General features: G+C 38.0%; 2 protein-coding genes across 8 annotated transcripts in view; both read right to left on the reverse strand.

The window, feature by feature from the left end:
• Positions 1 to 14,757, reverse strand: part of LOC136031042 (putative leucine-rich repeat-containing protein DDB_G0290503) — a 424,748-nt gene that overhangs the window by 118,464 nt on the left and 291,527 nt on the right. The window lies entirely within an intron of this gene.
• The window catches only part of LOC136031530 (coatomer subunit beta'-like), a 75,554-nt gene that overhangs the window by 28,156 nt on the left and 32,641 nt on the right, over positions 1 to 14,757 (reverse strand). The window contains 7 exon segments of the mRNA XM_065711199.1: positions 1,228 to 1,342; positions 8,724 to 8,995; positions 9,046 to 9,187; positions 9,253 to 9,758; positions 9,761 to 10,252; positions 10,254 to 10,473; positions 13,748 to 13,752. Coding sequence (XP_065567271.1) covers positions 1,228 to 1,342; positions 8,724 to 8,995; positions 9,046 to 9,187; positions 9,253 to 9,758; positions 9,761 to 10,252; positions 10,254 to 10,473; positions 13,748 to 13,752 — 1,752 coding nt within the window.

Raw genomic sequence — 14,757 nt, forward strand, 5'->3', positions numbered from 1 at the left:
ACAGAACTATTAACGAACAGATTAGACCTGTAAACCATAGCTTGAAGACTTCTACTTCAAGGTAAATAAAGTTGTTTGAAATTTCAAAGGCAGTAAGGCTGCAAGAAGAGAGCTAAGGCAAAAACCAAAACATGAATTTAAATACAATGCACCTATTGATATTAAAGAGGTCATAACTGACACCTTAGTCAAAATCGATATACGAAGGCTATCTGTTTACGAGATTTCTAATGGTATAGTTTGTTTTGTCGTAAGATCTCAGCTGAACAAATGAGCAATACAACTTTATGGCTAAACTATGGAGACTTAACTTAAAGCAAGGAATGACATTTCTTCGACATATGTTAAGTCTCTTGTGGTCCTAAAACGTTGGATCTCAAACCAGGTATTCCTATTGAAAACATCAAATATGTGCTGTCAGTCTACATGCTTATTTCTCCTCTGCAGGTGACGTACTACAAGTGACTTCTGCTTGCATCAGTAAAAACAAACGACCACCTACCCATCGTACAGACAGCAGGCCCAAAAGAAAAAGTTGCATCCACCCGCTCCCACTGAAAAAGCCAAAAGGGGGAAAGGCGATCAGTACAGAACTGCAGATACGACCTTTTGCTATGAACAAGCGAATTGTAATTGAATATATTGATTAAAGCTTATCTCATGTTAAAGGAATGAATACCTTAAATAAAATTGCTGTAGCGATAATAATGCCTTGTTTCGTTATGACTCCTAATAAAGAAAGCTGTAGCCACTAGAAAGTTGAGCTGTTTTTTGCACGGTAATTTTGGAAAGCAAAGTAGCGATATGTATTTTCCTGTGTTTACAGAATAAAGTCCTCCCAAGGGATATGTTTTTCCCTCACAAGGGACATGTGGGCGAGTTGTGATAGAAACTTTTTGCCTGAAGCTTGGCTATACTTTATGCTCTTTGCCAGACGTATTGTAATAAACTACTGAATTTTATTTATTGTCTTCGGAGTTAAAGTAAGAGCTTCCCATAAGGTAGATCTTCACATTTTCTCTGTCCTAGCCCTATATCCTACGAAGAGACATCTTGGGCATACAAAAATATACCCACACAGTAACCCAGATTGGCTCTTTGACAGGTTTACTTGATTTACATATGTAGTTCTCAATACCAAAAAAAAACTTAAAAATAGTATTTAACTGCTTCTCTTGCATTTCTGTTTCTAAAATCATCTCAATTTCAAAGATATTGAAAACTCACTCGTAACGATTCCTCGAAGCTAGGAAAGAGATTCGGGTACTCTGAAGGATCAGCGATGCCTTGGGCCACTTTTGCATTTGTCTTCTGTTGTTCAGCTTTCCAAAGTTGCGTCACCCTGTTACGACAAAACCTGTTATAACCAACGTGTTGTAGGATGAATTCAAATAAATGTTATAATAATACTGAGAAGAAATAAACTTACAAATAAAGTCTTTATTTGTTTTACAACGTTTTTGTGATGTACACTTGAGGAAATAATAGCTAAGAAAAGAATGAGATGATGAGGTGTCTTAACTGTAGAAAGTAGGACTCCTCACCCTTTTTTCTTCCTATTCAAGTTTTAATCAACTAGAATTTTCTTTCTTTTCTTCGGCAATCTGGCTTTATAAAAATGCCAAATAAACTGAGAATACGAGAAAAACAAAACAAAATATTTTGCATCCCTTTTCAACTAATTTGAAATTCAACATCTGTCAGTTTTCAATGTTTCGATTGAATTTGATACAAAAAAAAATCCATAAGAGTTCAAAAGCTAGCTAACAATATGTCGGGCCCCTGGCCCTGATTATAGAATAAATATACTTTCCTTGTAAATAATGCTTTCCTTTTAGACTCGTTGTTGAGCCCTTGCCCTAATTATCAGCCAAATGTCCTTTTGTTTTTTTTAAATTACCTCTAAGCTTATTCCTTTCTTTTTCCCATTTTCAGCGAGAATCTTTTAACGTCCTGTATGAATAAGCCGGCCAAATAAGTTAGGCAGAAAATCCAGTCAGATAGTGAGTAATTCGCAAGCCCAGAGACAAAGCAAAACAGGGTTGCATAATATAATTGCCGTTTTTGTTACCCGACCATTCATTGTGGGGAATTGTGCAGTTATGGCCTTAGTCAGAATGGTCAGGATTGGTTAGAATGTCAAAGGGACACGCCCCGCTCAGAGGTATCTCTTATAAAAAGAAGATATCTTGACCTGTGGCTTTATAGATTAAGCCGATTTTTGAGTGTAGATGTATGTTACTTTGGTTGTACTTGTTGAGTAGCCCTTCCCCAGCCTAGCTCCAAGCATCACGAGTTGTGGTGGCGATTGATTGATATCGTTTCAGGGAGATTTCAATTGCGAGTTTTTTTCCCAGACGATTTCTTTGTATGTTATAAGGATATAACCATACAAGTTGTAATTCATATGGGTTATTTAACATTAAGAAAAGCGGGGAAGAGTGTAGGTAAAGGTTACTTCCCATAAGGAGAGGAGTGTAAGCCTCAGTATAACCGGGTTACCCTCCTTTCCCCCCTACATTATCGCTTTAAAGTTAACTGTGAAAAAAATAATAATAGCAGACACTTCACTTCTATCAACTGAAACTTTCATGGTACATGGTGTACTTTAAGGTTTACATGGTTATTGATTATATATGGCAGAAAAAGTAAAGCAGGGTTACTTAAAACTAGGATAATAGAATACCTTCGAAACTAAAACCTAGACAGGTGAGCGCCATGCAGGACATGTCTTAAGCATGTCCAAAATATAACTTCTAAGTATTTAACCAGGGTTATTTTCTTTCTAAAAAGTCCACCTTGAATTAGAAAAAAAAAAGTTAAACATACCCTCAAAAGAATAAGCAAATATTCATCCAAGCTATATAAAAAACAGTCTGATGTCTTTACTGTTGAACAGACTGCTAGAGTGATCAAATTTAATGACTATATCCAAAGGTTATTGAATATACGAACTCCAAACTAGATGGCCGGTACAGGTTCAAGTTAACGTATTATAATTCTGGTTAAATTATCCAATTGTTTTTGCGTTAATACCTTATTCTATGTCAACACATTTCCCAAGAGAAAATTGCGTTTAGCTCTAAACACTTAGCATTTAACACAGCTTTAAAAGCTTTAGTACTAGCTGTTAAACACATACATACAATAAAATTTAATACTCCCTAATAACTACCATAGGTCAAAAAATATTTATTAATGGGCTGTTTACCAACACATCGCAATGGTACTTTAAAATTTACGTTTTCTTAGTGCTTACTCTTTCAAAATTTTGCCTAGCGAAAAGTTTTAGTCATAGAAGTAGCCCATTGCGGGTTCTGTTAATGAGCAGTACCCGAAACCTATTGACTTCATACTCATTTTTTATTTAACTAACTTAGACATTTCTTCCCCAAAACAAGATGTCCTCTCTTTCACTAAAACATTTAAATCTATTTATATCCAAGTTTTCACTTTAGTTTGAATTTGATTTTTAAATGTACGTATTAATTTCCAAAACAATAAAATTTAAAAAAGCTCAGCCCTTCTATTTAAAGGCAACAGATAGTTGACCCCTCTACAAGCTTTTTGAAATTTTATTGTTTTAAAGGGGAAACTCTTGAACCTGATTTTACACATGGCTAGTGTCAATTACACATAGTGGCGTCAATTCATAAAAAAAGTGAAGGAGGGGTGTATGCTTCAATATTTAAAGCGGGATCGGGGAAATTTCGTTTTTAGATTCTTTTTCTTCAATGAAAAGGCCAAAAAAAGGCATTTTCAATGAAAAGACCAAAGACGATTTATTTTATAAAGCAAGATCTAGGGTACCGAGCAATAGCCCAAATGCCATACCCCTCCCTCCCATTAGACGACCGTGGCTCTAACACACGATAAAAAACATTAAAATTTTGAGTTTAAAAATTCTAAATAATCAGCTTAACATGAATATCTTGCACTTTTTGGTCTTAAATTGGGCAACTAGCATTCTACTATTAATACCTATCCAACCTAAACAAGACTTAGCAGCATCATTATTCATCATAAGCCCTACTGCCTGTCTATACACCCCATCCTTCCTCTCTGAGTAAATAAATTATACGTCATCTAATATCTAATAGTTTCTAATTATTAACAATTTTCTTTCGAAGGTCATATCTCAAGAGAGAAAAGGAGTAATATTAAAGTCAAGATTCAATACAAAAATAGAAAGATTCAATACAGATTCAAAAAATTCAATATAAAAATGTTATCCAAGATAACTGGCAAATAAATGTAAGCCATATGACAATGATCGAACCCATAAATCTCGGTAGCTAACCAGAGATATATTTAAATGTCATAATATTACTACTTGTGGTGGCAAAAACTTTGTCACAGGAAATGAAATTCACAGACGGGACTAATACCGCCAATAATAAACAGGATGTAGTAGAACTCCTCAATACCCACTTTGCCCGAATTGGTGAACGAACGGCTAACATCACATTTACCAATGCTAATCAGAGTAGCACCGACTGTCTAGCTTTTCTACCTCCTGTCAGTGATAAATATATATTTCTTTCACCCGTATGTCCACAAGAACTTATAAACATCACCCAACTGCTGAAGATTGGTACCTCATCAGGAGCAGATGGATCGACGACTAACCTACTTAAACAAATAATCCCTGTAATGGCTGAAGTCCTAGCGCATATCATTAACCTCAGTTTCAAGGAGGGGACATTTCCTCAGTACCTCAAAACAGCTCGAATCATCGCTCTTCACAAAGGAGGAGATCCAACAAACCCGTCAAATTACAGGCCCATATCTATTCTTTCAGCAATTTCAAAATTACTGGAAAGATACATTTATAACAGACTTGTAAAGTACTTGATGAGCACCGGATTCTTCACTCCATCGCGATTCGGCTTTCGTAAAGAATACTCCACCGAACACAGCATTTTGGTCATGTCTCAATCTCATTTATTCTGAAGATTAAGTTAGATGGATTTGGAATAAGAGGTCCTGTAAATACCCTGATAACGTCATACTTAAAAGACAGAAAGCAGCATGTAGATGGGGGTGATGTTATGTCATCCAAAGGTGCTACAGTCAAATATTGTAGGTATCCCTCAAGGTTCTATCCTAGGCCCCCTACTATTTTCAATTTATGTAAATGACCTCATTCATGAATTAGAAGAACTTGGATTGACTACTCTTTGCTGACGATACAGCGTGTAGCGTTAAGGCTCGCAATGAAACCTCTCTAAGACAAAGTCTATCAAATGTGACAGCACGACTCATGGAATGGTTTAGCTGTAATAATTTCAGTGTTAACCAGGATAAGACAAAGTTTATTGTATATTCGAGAACCCAGAATAAGTTTCCCCATCTAAGTGAAATCTTGATCGAAAAATATGACCTAAAAGTGGAGAAAGTTGAACGATACAATATTTAGGAATTATATTGGATACAAATGGGTCATTTAAGACACATATTGACAAGTTTCGTATCAAGCTGAGTAGAAATGTTGGGATAATGCAACACCTTCGTCACCACCTATCATACCATCCAATGCGTTGCATATATTTTTCTCTTATTCATTCATATACAAACTACTGTCCCATAGTTTACGCGAATACATTCAAAACCCATCTTCACCCACTTCAAGTTCTCAAAAATAAAGCCATGCGAACCCTTATGAGTTACCTTCCTGCACTATCATTTATTCCAGACTCATCTTCAACAAAGAGTACATATAACAAGAGCTAAGAGCTCATATGGCACTTGTGACGAGGCGAGAAGAGCTAACAGCCAAGAGATCATATGGTATGAGCTCTAACAAAATTCTATGAATCAATCGATTGATTTAAAAAGGAAAATAAAAGGCTTAATGGCGGTCAAGATTTAAAATAAGAGCTCTGAGTCACAAAGTCCTTCTAAATATCAAAATCCATTAAGATCCGATCACCCACTCGTAAGTTATAAATACCTAATTTTTTCTAATTTTTCCTCTCCCTTTTGCCCCCCAGATGGTCGAATCTGGGAAAACGACTTTATCAAGTCAAATTGTGCAGCTCCCTGACACGCCTACAAATTTTCATCGCCCTAGCACGTCCAGAAGCACCGAACTCGCCAAATCACTGAACCCCTCCTCCAATTCCCCCAAAGAGAGCAAATCCAGTACGATTCTGTCAATCACGTATCAAGGACATTTGTTTATTCTATCCACCAAGCTCCATCCCGATTCCTCCACTCCAAGTGTTTTTCCAAGATTTCCCCCTCCAACTTCCCCCAATGTCAAAAGATGTGGTCGGGATTTGAAATAAGAGCTCTGAGACATGAATTCCTTCTAAAAATCAAATTTCATCACGATCCGATCATCTATTCGTAAGATATAAATACCCCAATTTTCATGTCTTCCAAGAATTCCGGTTTCCCCCTCCAACTCCCCCGAATGTCACAGGATCTGGTCAGAATTTGAAATTTGAACTTTAAAGCACAAGATCCTTCTAAATATCAAATTTCATTAAGATCTGGTCACCCTTTCGTAAGTTACAAATACCTCAATTTTCAAAATTACCCCCCCCCCCAATTCCACCAAAGAGAGCAGATCTGGTCCAGTTATGTCAGTCACGTATCTTAGACAGGTTTCTATTCTTCCCATCCAGTTTCATCCTGATCTCACCGCTTTAAGTATTTTCTAAGATTTCCGGTCCCCCCAACTGTCCCCCCCCCCCAATTACGCTTGATCCGGTTGAGATTCAAAATAAGATATCTGAGTTACGAGGTCCTTCTAAATATGAAGTTTCATGAAGATCCGATCACTCCTTCGTAAGTTAAAAATACGTAATTTTTTCTTATTTTTCAGAATTACCCCCCCCCCCCCTGCAATTGATCGGATCCGTTCCAATTATGTAAATCACGTATGCAAGACTTCTGCTTAAATTTCCAACCAAGTTTCATCCCAATCCCTCCAATCTAAGTGTTTTCCAATTTTAGGTTTCCCCCTCCCAACTCCCCGCCCCCGTCACCAGATCCGGTCGGGATTTAAAATAAGAGCTCTAAGACACGATATCCTTCTAAACATCAAATTTCACTGAGATCCGATCACCCGTTCGTAAGTTGAAGATACCTCATTTTTTTCTAATTTTTAAGAATTACTCCCCCCCCCCCCCAACTATCCCAAAGAGAGCGAATCAGTTCCAATTATGTCAATCATGTATCTGGGACCTGCGCTTATTTTTTCCATCAAGTTTCATCCCGATCCCTCCGCTCTAAGTGTTTTCCAAGATTTTAGGCTTCCCCCACCTCCAACTCCCCCCAATGTCATCAGAGCTCTAAAATAAGAGCTCTGAGACACAATATCATTCCAAACATCAAATTTCAGTAAGATCCAATCACCCGCTCATAAGTTAAAAATACTTCATTTTTTCAATTTTTTCCGAATTAACCGGCCCCCCACTCCCTCCCCCCAGATGGTCAAATCGGGAAAACGACTATTTCTAACTTAATCTGGTCCGGTCCCTGATATGCTTGCCAAATTTCATCGTCCTAGCTTACCTGAAAGTGCCTAAAGTAGCAAAGCCAGGACTTTAGGTTTCCCCCCTCCAACTCCTCCCAATGTCATCAGATCCGGTCGGGTTTTAAAATAAGAGCTCTGAGACACAATATCATTCCAAACATCAACTTTCATTAGGATCCAATCACCCGCTCATAAGTTAAAGTACTTCATTTTTTCTATTTTTTGCGAATTAACCGCCCCCCCCCCACTCCCCCCAGATGGTCAAATCGAGAAAACGACTATTTCTAATTTAATCTGGTCCGGTCCCTGATACGCTTGCCAAATTTCATCGTCCTAGCTTACCTGGAAGTGCCTAAAGTAGCAAAACCGGGACCGACAGACAGACAGACAGACCGACAGAATTGGCGATTGCTATATGTCACTTGGTTAATACCAAGTGCCTTAAAAACCTAAATATTTTACTTATAACATTCCTTATACTACAGTGTTGTTGGCAGTGAAATACAACAAAAATTTACTTCCATCTCTTCTTCAAAAGTTCGACCTGCTTCCCTTGGAATCTACACACCCCTACTCTACTTAACAAAATTCACTAATTCACCAGCCTCTTGTCAGATGTGAGCGATCGCGGTTTTTTTAGGCATAGTTTGATAACAAATTATAATAAATATAAAAATAATATCAAGGGATTGTCTCCGAGTAGTATAAAGAACACAAGTTTTTGATAAGTGAATATTAAATTCTTTTTTCTTTTTCTAATGATTTTGATGGGTTCGCCCCTCTTGTCAGTTCTAAAGTTGTCTGTTGTTTGAAGAACGTTGTTGTTTTCATTTAAAACTCCCGTGCCATTCGCGCTATGCCCTCTGCCAGGAGTAGGTCACACTTATGTTGTAAATATTGTAAAAAATTAAAGAACTTGAACCTACTTACCATTCATATTTTCTGGTATGCAATGCCATGTTGAATTTAAATTCCCTATGGCCTCGTAATCACCGATTTTTGTTTTGTTTCACGTTCTCGTTTGCTTGTTTTTTTTTGTTTTGTTTTTTTTTTTCATTTTATTAAAGCATTCTCCATTGGTATTGATATTCATTTGAGACGAATTTCTAATTGCTCGGGCTATGCTTTCTGCAAGGAATATTATTAACAACATCCAGAAATGTGATTAGTACAAATACAATTCTAACTAAAAACTTTAGTTAAGCTTAAAATTGAAAGAATATAATAGATTATTCACCTTGGTACTTCAGAGGGCAGATAGGTCCTTGCGAAAAACGCTGCATCAGGCAACTTATTGGTTTCAACTAAAATATTTAAAGCTTTCAAATTCTGCTGGGTCAAAAGGTATGCAGTGAAGGCAACGTTAAATTTCCTGGCCCTATGAGCCACTTCTGCAAGCTTCGACACCTTATCCAAATTGCCACTTGAACTGCTAAGAATTAACAGAGCTCCAAAATCCTGAGTTGCTTCATAGCACTTCTCTGCCATATCCCACCTACCACTTAAAATCTAGCAATCGGCGATCAAAAGTGGCAACATCCAAAGTGGCAACAGCTAGCAATCTGTTGCCACTTTTGATGTTGCCACTTTTGATCGCCGCCGATTCTTTCGGCTAATTCAACAGCCAAATCAAGCTTACTCAATTGTAGGGCAAGATCAAATCCATGATCAGGGTTAGCCCAGGCAAAATGAAGTGCATCGCTAACGAACCCTTGTTTTTCTAGCAAATGCGATAATACAAAAAAACGCATTTTTGCTAGAAAGACAAGGGTTCGTTAGACCGTATATATAGACCGTGGGCTGTCGGGCAGCATCTGGGCAGCAGTGGGAAAAAGGTGTAGGAAATTTGGATGGGCAGGAAATGGGCAGGAGTGGGAGCAAGGTGTAGATGTTGCCACTTTTGATCGCCGCCGATTCTTTCGGCTAATTCAACAGCCAAATCAAGCTTACTCAATTGTAGGGCAAGATCAAATCCATGATCAGGGTTAGCCCAGGCAAAATGAAGTGCATCGCTAACGAACCCTTGTTTTTCTAGCAAATGCGATAATACAAAAAAACGCATTTTTGCTAGAAAAACAAGGGTTCGTTAGACCGTATATATAGACCGTGGGCTGTCGGGCAGCATCTGGGCAGCAGTGGGAAAAAGGTGTAGGAAATTTGGATGGGCAGGAAATGGGCAGGAGTGGGAGCAAGGTGTAGGAAATTTCCTCATAATAGAGGTTTCAAAGTCTAGAACAGTGAGGTGTTTATGATATGATAAAACTGAATATTTATCATACTATAAACACCTCGCTTGTCACAGAGATAGATTCTGTTATCTCTTGGAATGTACCCAAGTATGTAGTGGGGTCTATCTAAGTGAGATATTGTGACGATTTCACCACCAACGTAGTAATTCAGTCTGTTCAATGAGTTAGAATAAAAAAAACAATATCCCACCCAGGTGGCTGTTTTCACGTTTTCTGCTACTTCACCCATAACTTCGAAAGCATCTTCATAGCCGTCTTCAGCTCGGCCTTCCTCGCTTGCTTCAGCAACGACAGAAGCATTGTACTTCAGTACATAAAAGGATTCTTCAGTGGTGATAGCAACCATCTCACCGTTCCCACCCCAAAATACTCCTTTCGGCTGAATTTCAATTCTTCTTACAAGCTCAAGGGTATCCCAGGCATAAAAAGTCAAATGATTTGCCGAACGAACTCCAAGAAGTGTGCCCCCGTATATTCCGTCAGCACCAAGTTCAGGCTTAAAGGATTTTTTTTTCGTTTGTTAACTTTTGGAAAACTTTGACAGTGGTAGCAGATTCTCGAATTGCAAAATCTTCAGGTTCAATTCCCCAAACGAATTCCAAAGCGGAGCCATATGCTTTATTCCGAAGAGCCATTGCAGTATATATATTGTATTCACCTTCACCGCAGACAGCAACATAGCGACCGTTGCTATTATGCGCCAATGTAGTGTTTCCAATGTTCGGAAACACTAGACAGCTATTAGTGCCTGCAACGAGAAAAATGCTCATATAACAAAAAAAGTATAAGTATATAACATAGGTTTGGTCATCATATAAAAGGAGTAGTAGCGTGACAACAAAGAAGAAAATGGGATAAAACTTTCAGTGATAAAACTTTCCTTGCCATAACGACTATTAATACGACGTTCAAAGAGAAACAGAAAATTAAATAAGAACTTTGCCCAAAGGTCCTTACCTACCACCACAAATATTTTCTTTTCTACCAAATATGACATCTGTAGTGGTACGTACTCTTTTGTTATACCTTATCTTACTTTTTATATATACACAAGGTTAATACCTAAATCGACTCCGCACTAGAATTAGCCATCTTTAAATTACAGACCAACCATAGCAAAAGGCTTAAAATCAGGCATCGGTCGTAACGATGCTCCCAAAAATTGACTTAAGTTTTTTTAACAACAACAAAAAAAAATGTATAAAAAGTGACTGTCAAGAGGCAGTCAGAGCACAGGCTAATGGGTTATATGCTGCCTTACGATCATCATCACCCTTTAAAAGCCCATGAGGTTAAGAAAAAGAAGGCTGGAAGTCTTATTTTATCTTCGATTAATTTATTTGCTCATACAAAAAGAGAACTTAAATGAAAGCACAAATTCGATTAAGGTACAAAGAATAAACAGTCTTAGTAAAGCAAAACTTTTGAACGTTCACAAAGAGGAATATACGGTACGATTGGCGTCCATGAGTAAGTGTAGCAAATGAATGGTAGAACCATATTTAACATAATTAGCGTCATCATCTCTTATACTTTTTTGAAAGATGATCGATGTTCTGATTTCCTCTTCAAAACAAGGATTTCCACAGATTCAGCATCATTTGCCCTTTCCCATTCTTCGAAACGAGCTTTTAGTGCTGCTTCCAGCATGCTTCGAGCCAGACCAATGTTCGGAAAGTCCTTATCTTCTACTGCTTTTTTCATACGTTCCCCTGCTTTTTCAGAAGAGTATCACCGATTTCTTTCTTCTGTTTAGCCATATTTTTTTCTCGAAATTATTTTTTCATTTTCTGCTTCCTCTGGATCAGGTCCTAGACTGCCGATTCAGCAGCTTTCTTTTCGGCTTCAAGCTTTTCTTTTTTCCAATTCATCCTGTTTTCGTCCAATGGGGTAAAGTTTATAGCTACTTCTTGCTGATCTGGCCAAGCACAGCAGCTTCTTTGTGATCGGCACGATCTCGGGTTTGTTTTCATAGTTGCGCAGATTATCAGCAACACAAGCTTTAGCGCTTCGGGTCCACTCCTCTGTACGGGTTTTCATACTAGTCATCAACTGAGCTGAACAAGAGAATCTCCGCTCCACGTCTCCGCTTCCATGGCAGAGCGAAAAGGCTGCTCTAACTACTCAACCCAAGGTCTGATATTTCACATCATCACGTAGTGTCTTCAGTTCTATGATATTTTGCCAATATCTATCGTTTTATTACTGTTCGTGGGTGGTGACACAGGGTCTGACTGCAAAAAAAAAAAAACATTCTCCCTAGACTTTATCTATGTTCGTCTTAATGGAAATTTTCTTGCGACATTGAGAAACTCACTGCAACCCATTGGCTGGGGATCTGCCTTGAGAAGGCTGAAGCAGCTAATGCTTCGGGTAAACTCGCTGTTCTCAGGAAATTCGGCCAACAAATACTGTACAAAAGCTTTGACATGCTTGATAACTCCTAGGGAAAAAAGTTGCATATCTTTATGAGTCGGTTTTGAGGAAGCAAAACCTACCAGGATCAGCTCATTACACAAAGGTTGCTTTAGATATACTTCTGTAGCAGTGTCTATGGTTTCAAACCCCACGGCAAGGCGGTGGTTGACATCATCAGCACGTACAATCTGTCCAAGAAGAACTGTGCATAAGCGACGCAACTCAAAATTCAGCACATGAATCAACGCCTCTTGCCGTTGAAACACTCCGGTGAATACATTCCGGGTACTTGCAGAACTCACAACAAACTCGATTTTAGGTTTCATTGTTGGCTTTCTTGGCCAACTGACAATTTTCAGATACTTCGGATCTCAAATGAATGCTTCAAGCTTTTTTTCCTTTTACAAAAATTCCAGAAAATATTCAATCAGTGCAGGCCATTACTGGATCAAGCGGTTTGCATATTCTCCTACGGAAAGCCACCTAGTGTGAACGCACTTTACAAGGTTGTGTTGTGGAGCCTTAACTTTTAGCTGACACTGGAAAATATCGTCACAACTATCAGACCATTCGCTGAAGAAATGGTAAACAGCAATTATCATATCAGAACATTCCTCCCCGAGTTCCTCCTGTCCTTTTGGGAACGCATTATGCACTGCGTAGATGTTGCGGGCACCGATATTTAAAAGTCCTTTTGAATACCACTTTTTCTTCTTCCAAGTCAGCAATTGACCAATCTTTCTTATTGACAGTTAGGCCATCGTTCGTAAGCATCAACAGTCTCTCAGGTGGAAGTCCTCCATATTATTTACACTGAAGGAGCTTCTTGCTCAGATCCTCATTAGTAGCATGTCCCAGATTTAGTATTCTAAGGTGTCGAGTAATAACTGGCTTTTGCTGCTTCTACCAGTAAAGGACCTTTATTTGAAGCTCTTTCAATCCAGCATTGCTTGTGGTCTCATCATATTCCAGTACAAAGACAGACATCTGGATGTCTTCAACCAAAATTTCCCAAAAATAAGGATAAATCGTCTCTGTCAACAAAGACGACATTTTTTTGGTATTTAACGGAAAGGCTTCCGGGACAACAACCGAGAACATAGTTCGAAATACATCGGCAACACCATCACACAAAGATGCAGAAAAAGAACTGGCTATGGTCTTCAAGATCCATATTATTTCTGCTTTTGAAGAAGCGTCTCTCTCACACAACACCTCAAGCTTCTTCTCTGGTACAGCATTTCCAGCTTGTGACTTTTTTCGGTTGAAAATGATCCAGTGAATCTCAGTTGAAGTGGGTTTAGCACAATATATTTGTTCGTCTTTTGTTCCTTTTTGGCGGCATGTTGAAAAAGAGCTTGAAACTTTTTAGCAGCTTAGTGCCTTTTTGTACATTTGCAGTGCGTTCAGTCCTGCCATCCCTACCAAACCAGTCTTCAGAAAAATTCGTCTCATCCACTACTCAAAGTGACCTGAAAAAAGAACAGGTGTTAGAATGGATTTAAAAAGTCTGCTCTCCAACTCATACATTTATACAAACAAGTATAAACGCATTCAGCCAATGAAAGACGCTTATTCCTTCTTACGTTTTGACATCCCCTAAACTATTGGGTCTTAATATGTACCCTCTACAGGCAACAGCCAAATACAAAAAGAGAAGCAAATACAGAAAACATAACTTGGACCAAAATGTCCATCTTTTAAGCAGCAAATTTGGGTGGATGCTCAGTAAACGAAGGCCTATGAGCAGCTATGAGACGATTATTTATCAAGAATGAACTTACCTTTTTTTTTAGGTTCTTGAATGTCCAACCGTCCGTCAGATCAGTAAATTGTAGAAAAAAAGCTCAAAACATGAACAAAAAAAATGACTTTTATGATAGATTTAGTGAAAGTGACACATCCTAAAAAAAGTGAAAATAAAAATGAAAAAGTGACTGTGGCCAATCCCTGTAATATGATAAGAGCTAAACTCTCCTGGCCATTGGTACTAGAATATAGAGTGAACAGTTTTGAAACTGAAGCAAATCCTTGATTAGCATAGTGCAGTCTGGTACATTCTGTTTTTGTAGATTAGTTAGAACTAAGTCCAGTTTATAAACAAGTCAGCTGACGTATTTTATTCAGGAAAATATTCAAAATTTGAAAGACAACTTTCCCGCGCTCAAAGCAAATACTGTTCTCAAGAAAACTTCAATAATTAAACTTGAAAAAAAAAGTATCATCCCTGCCTCTATTCAAAGGAATTCAGTTAGTATCCATATTTCAGTGATTTCTTCAAAGTTGTTAACTATTTATAATTTTCATGATTTTTCTAGCACGTCACTAAAGATCTACAGTGAATCCAAGATGAAATGAATAAAACTATAAATCGCTAAAACAGAGGGGGGAAAGCATGAGCTCCCAAACGCAACTGCGGCAACTGTCACCACCAGACCCAAGTCCCCCCAGTCCTCAGTTTGCCCTCATCTGAAATTTAGTTTCTGAAAAATCTTGTCAAAATTAAGATAAGCCAGGATAATTCAAGTATCCACAAAAACAGGTCAGTTTTCTTTAGTATCTTTGCCTTTATGGTAATATATGACTCATTTTTCAGTTTCTTTC

This window comes from Artemia franciscana, chromosome 9 (genome assembly GCF_032884065.1).
Source record: "Artemia franciscana chromosome 9, ASM3288406v1, whole genome shotgun sequence".
Taxonomy (NCBI): Eukaryota; Metazoa; Arthropoda; class Branchiopoda; order Anostraca; family Artemiidae; genus Artemia; species Artemia franciscana.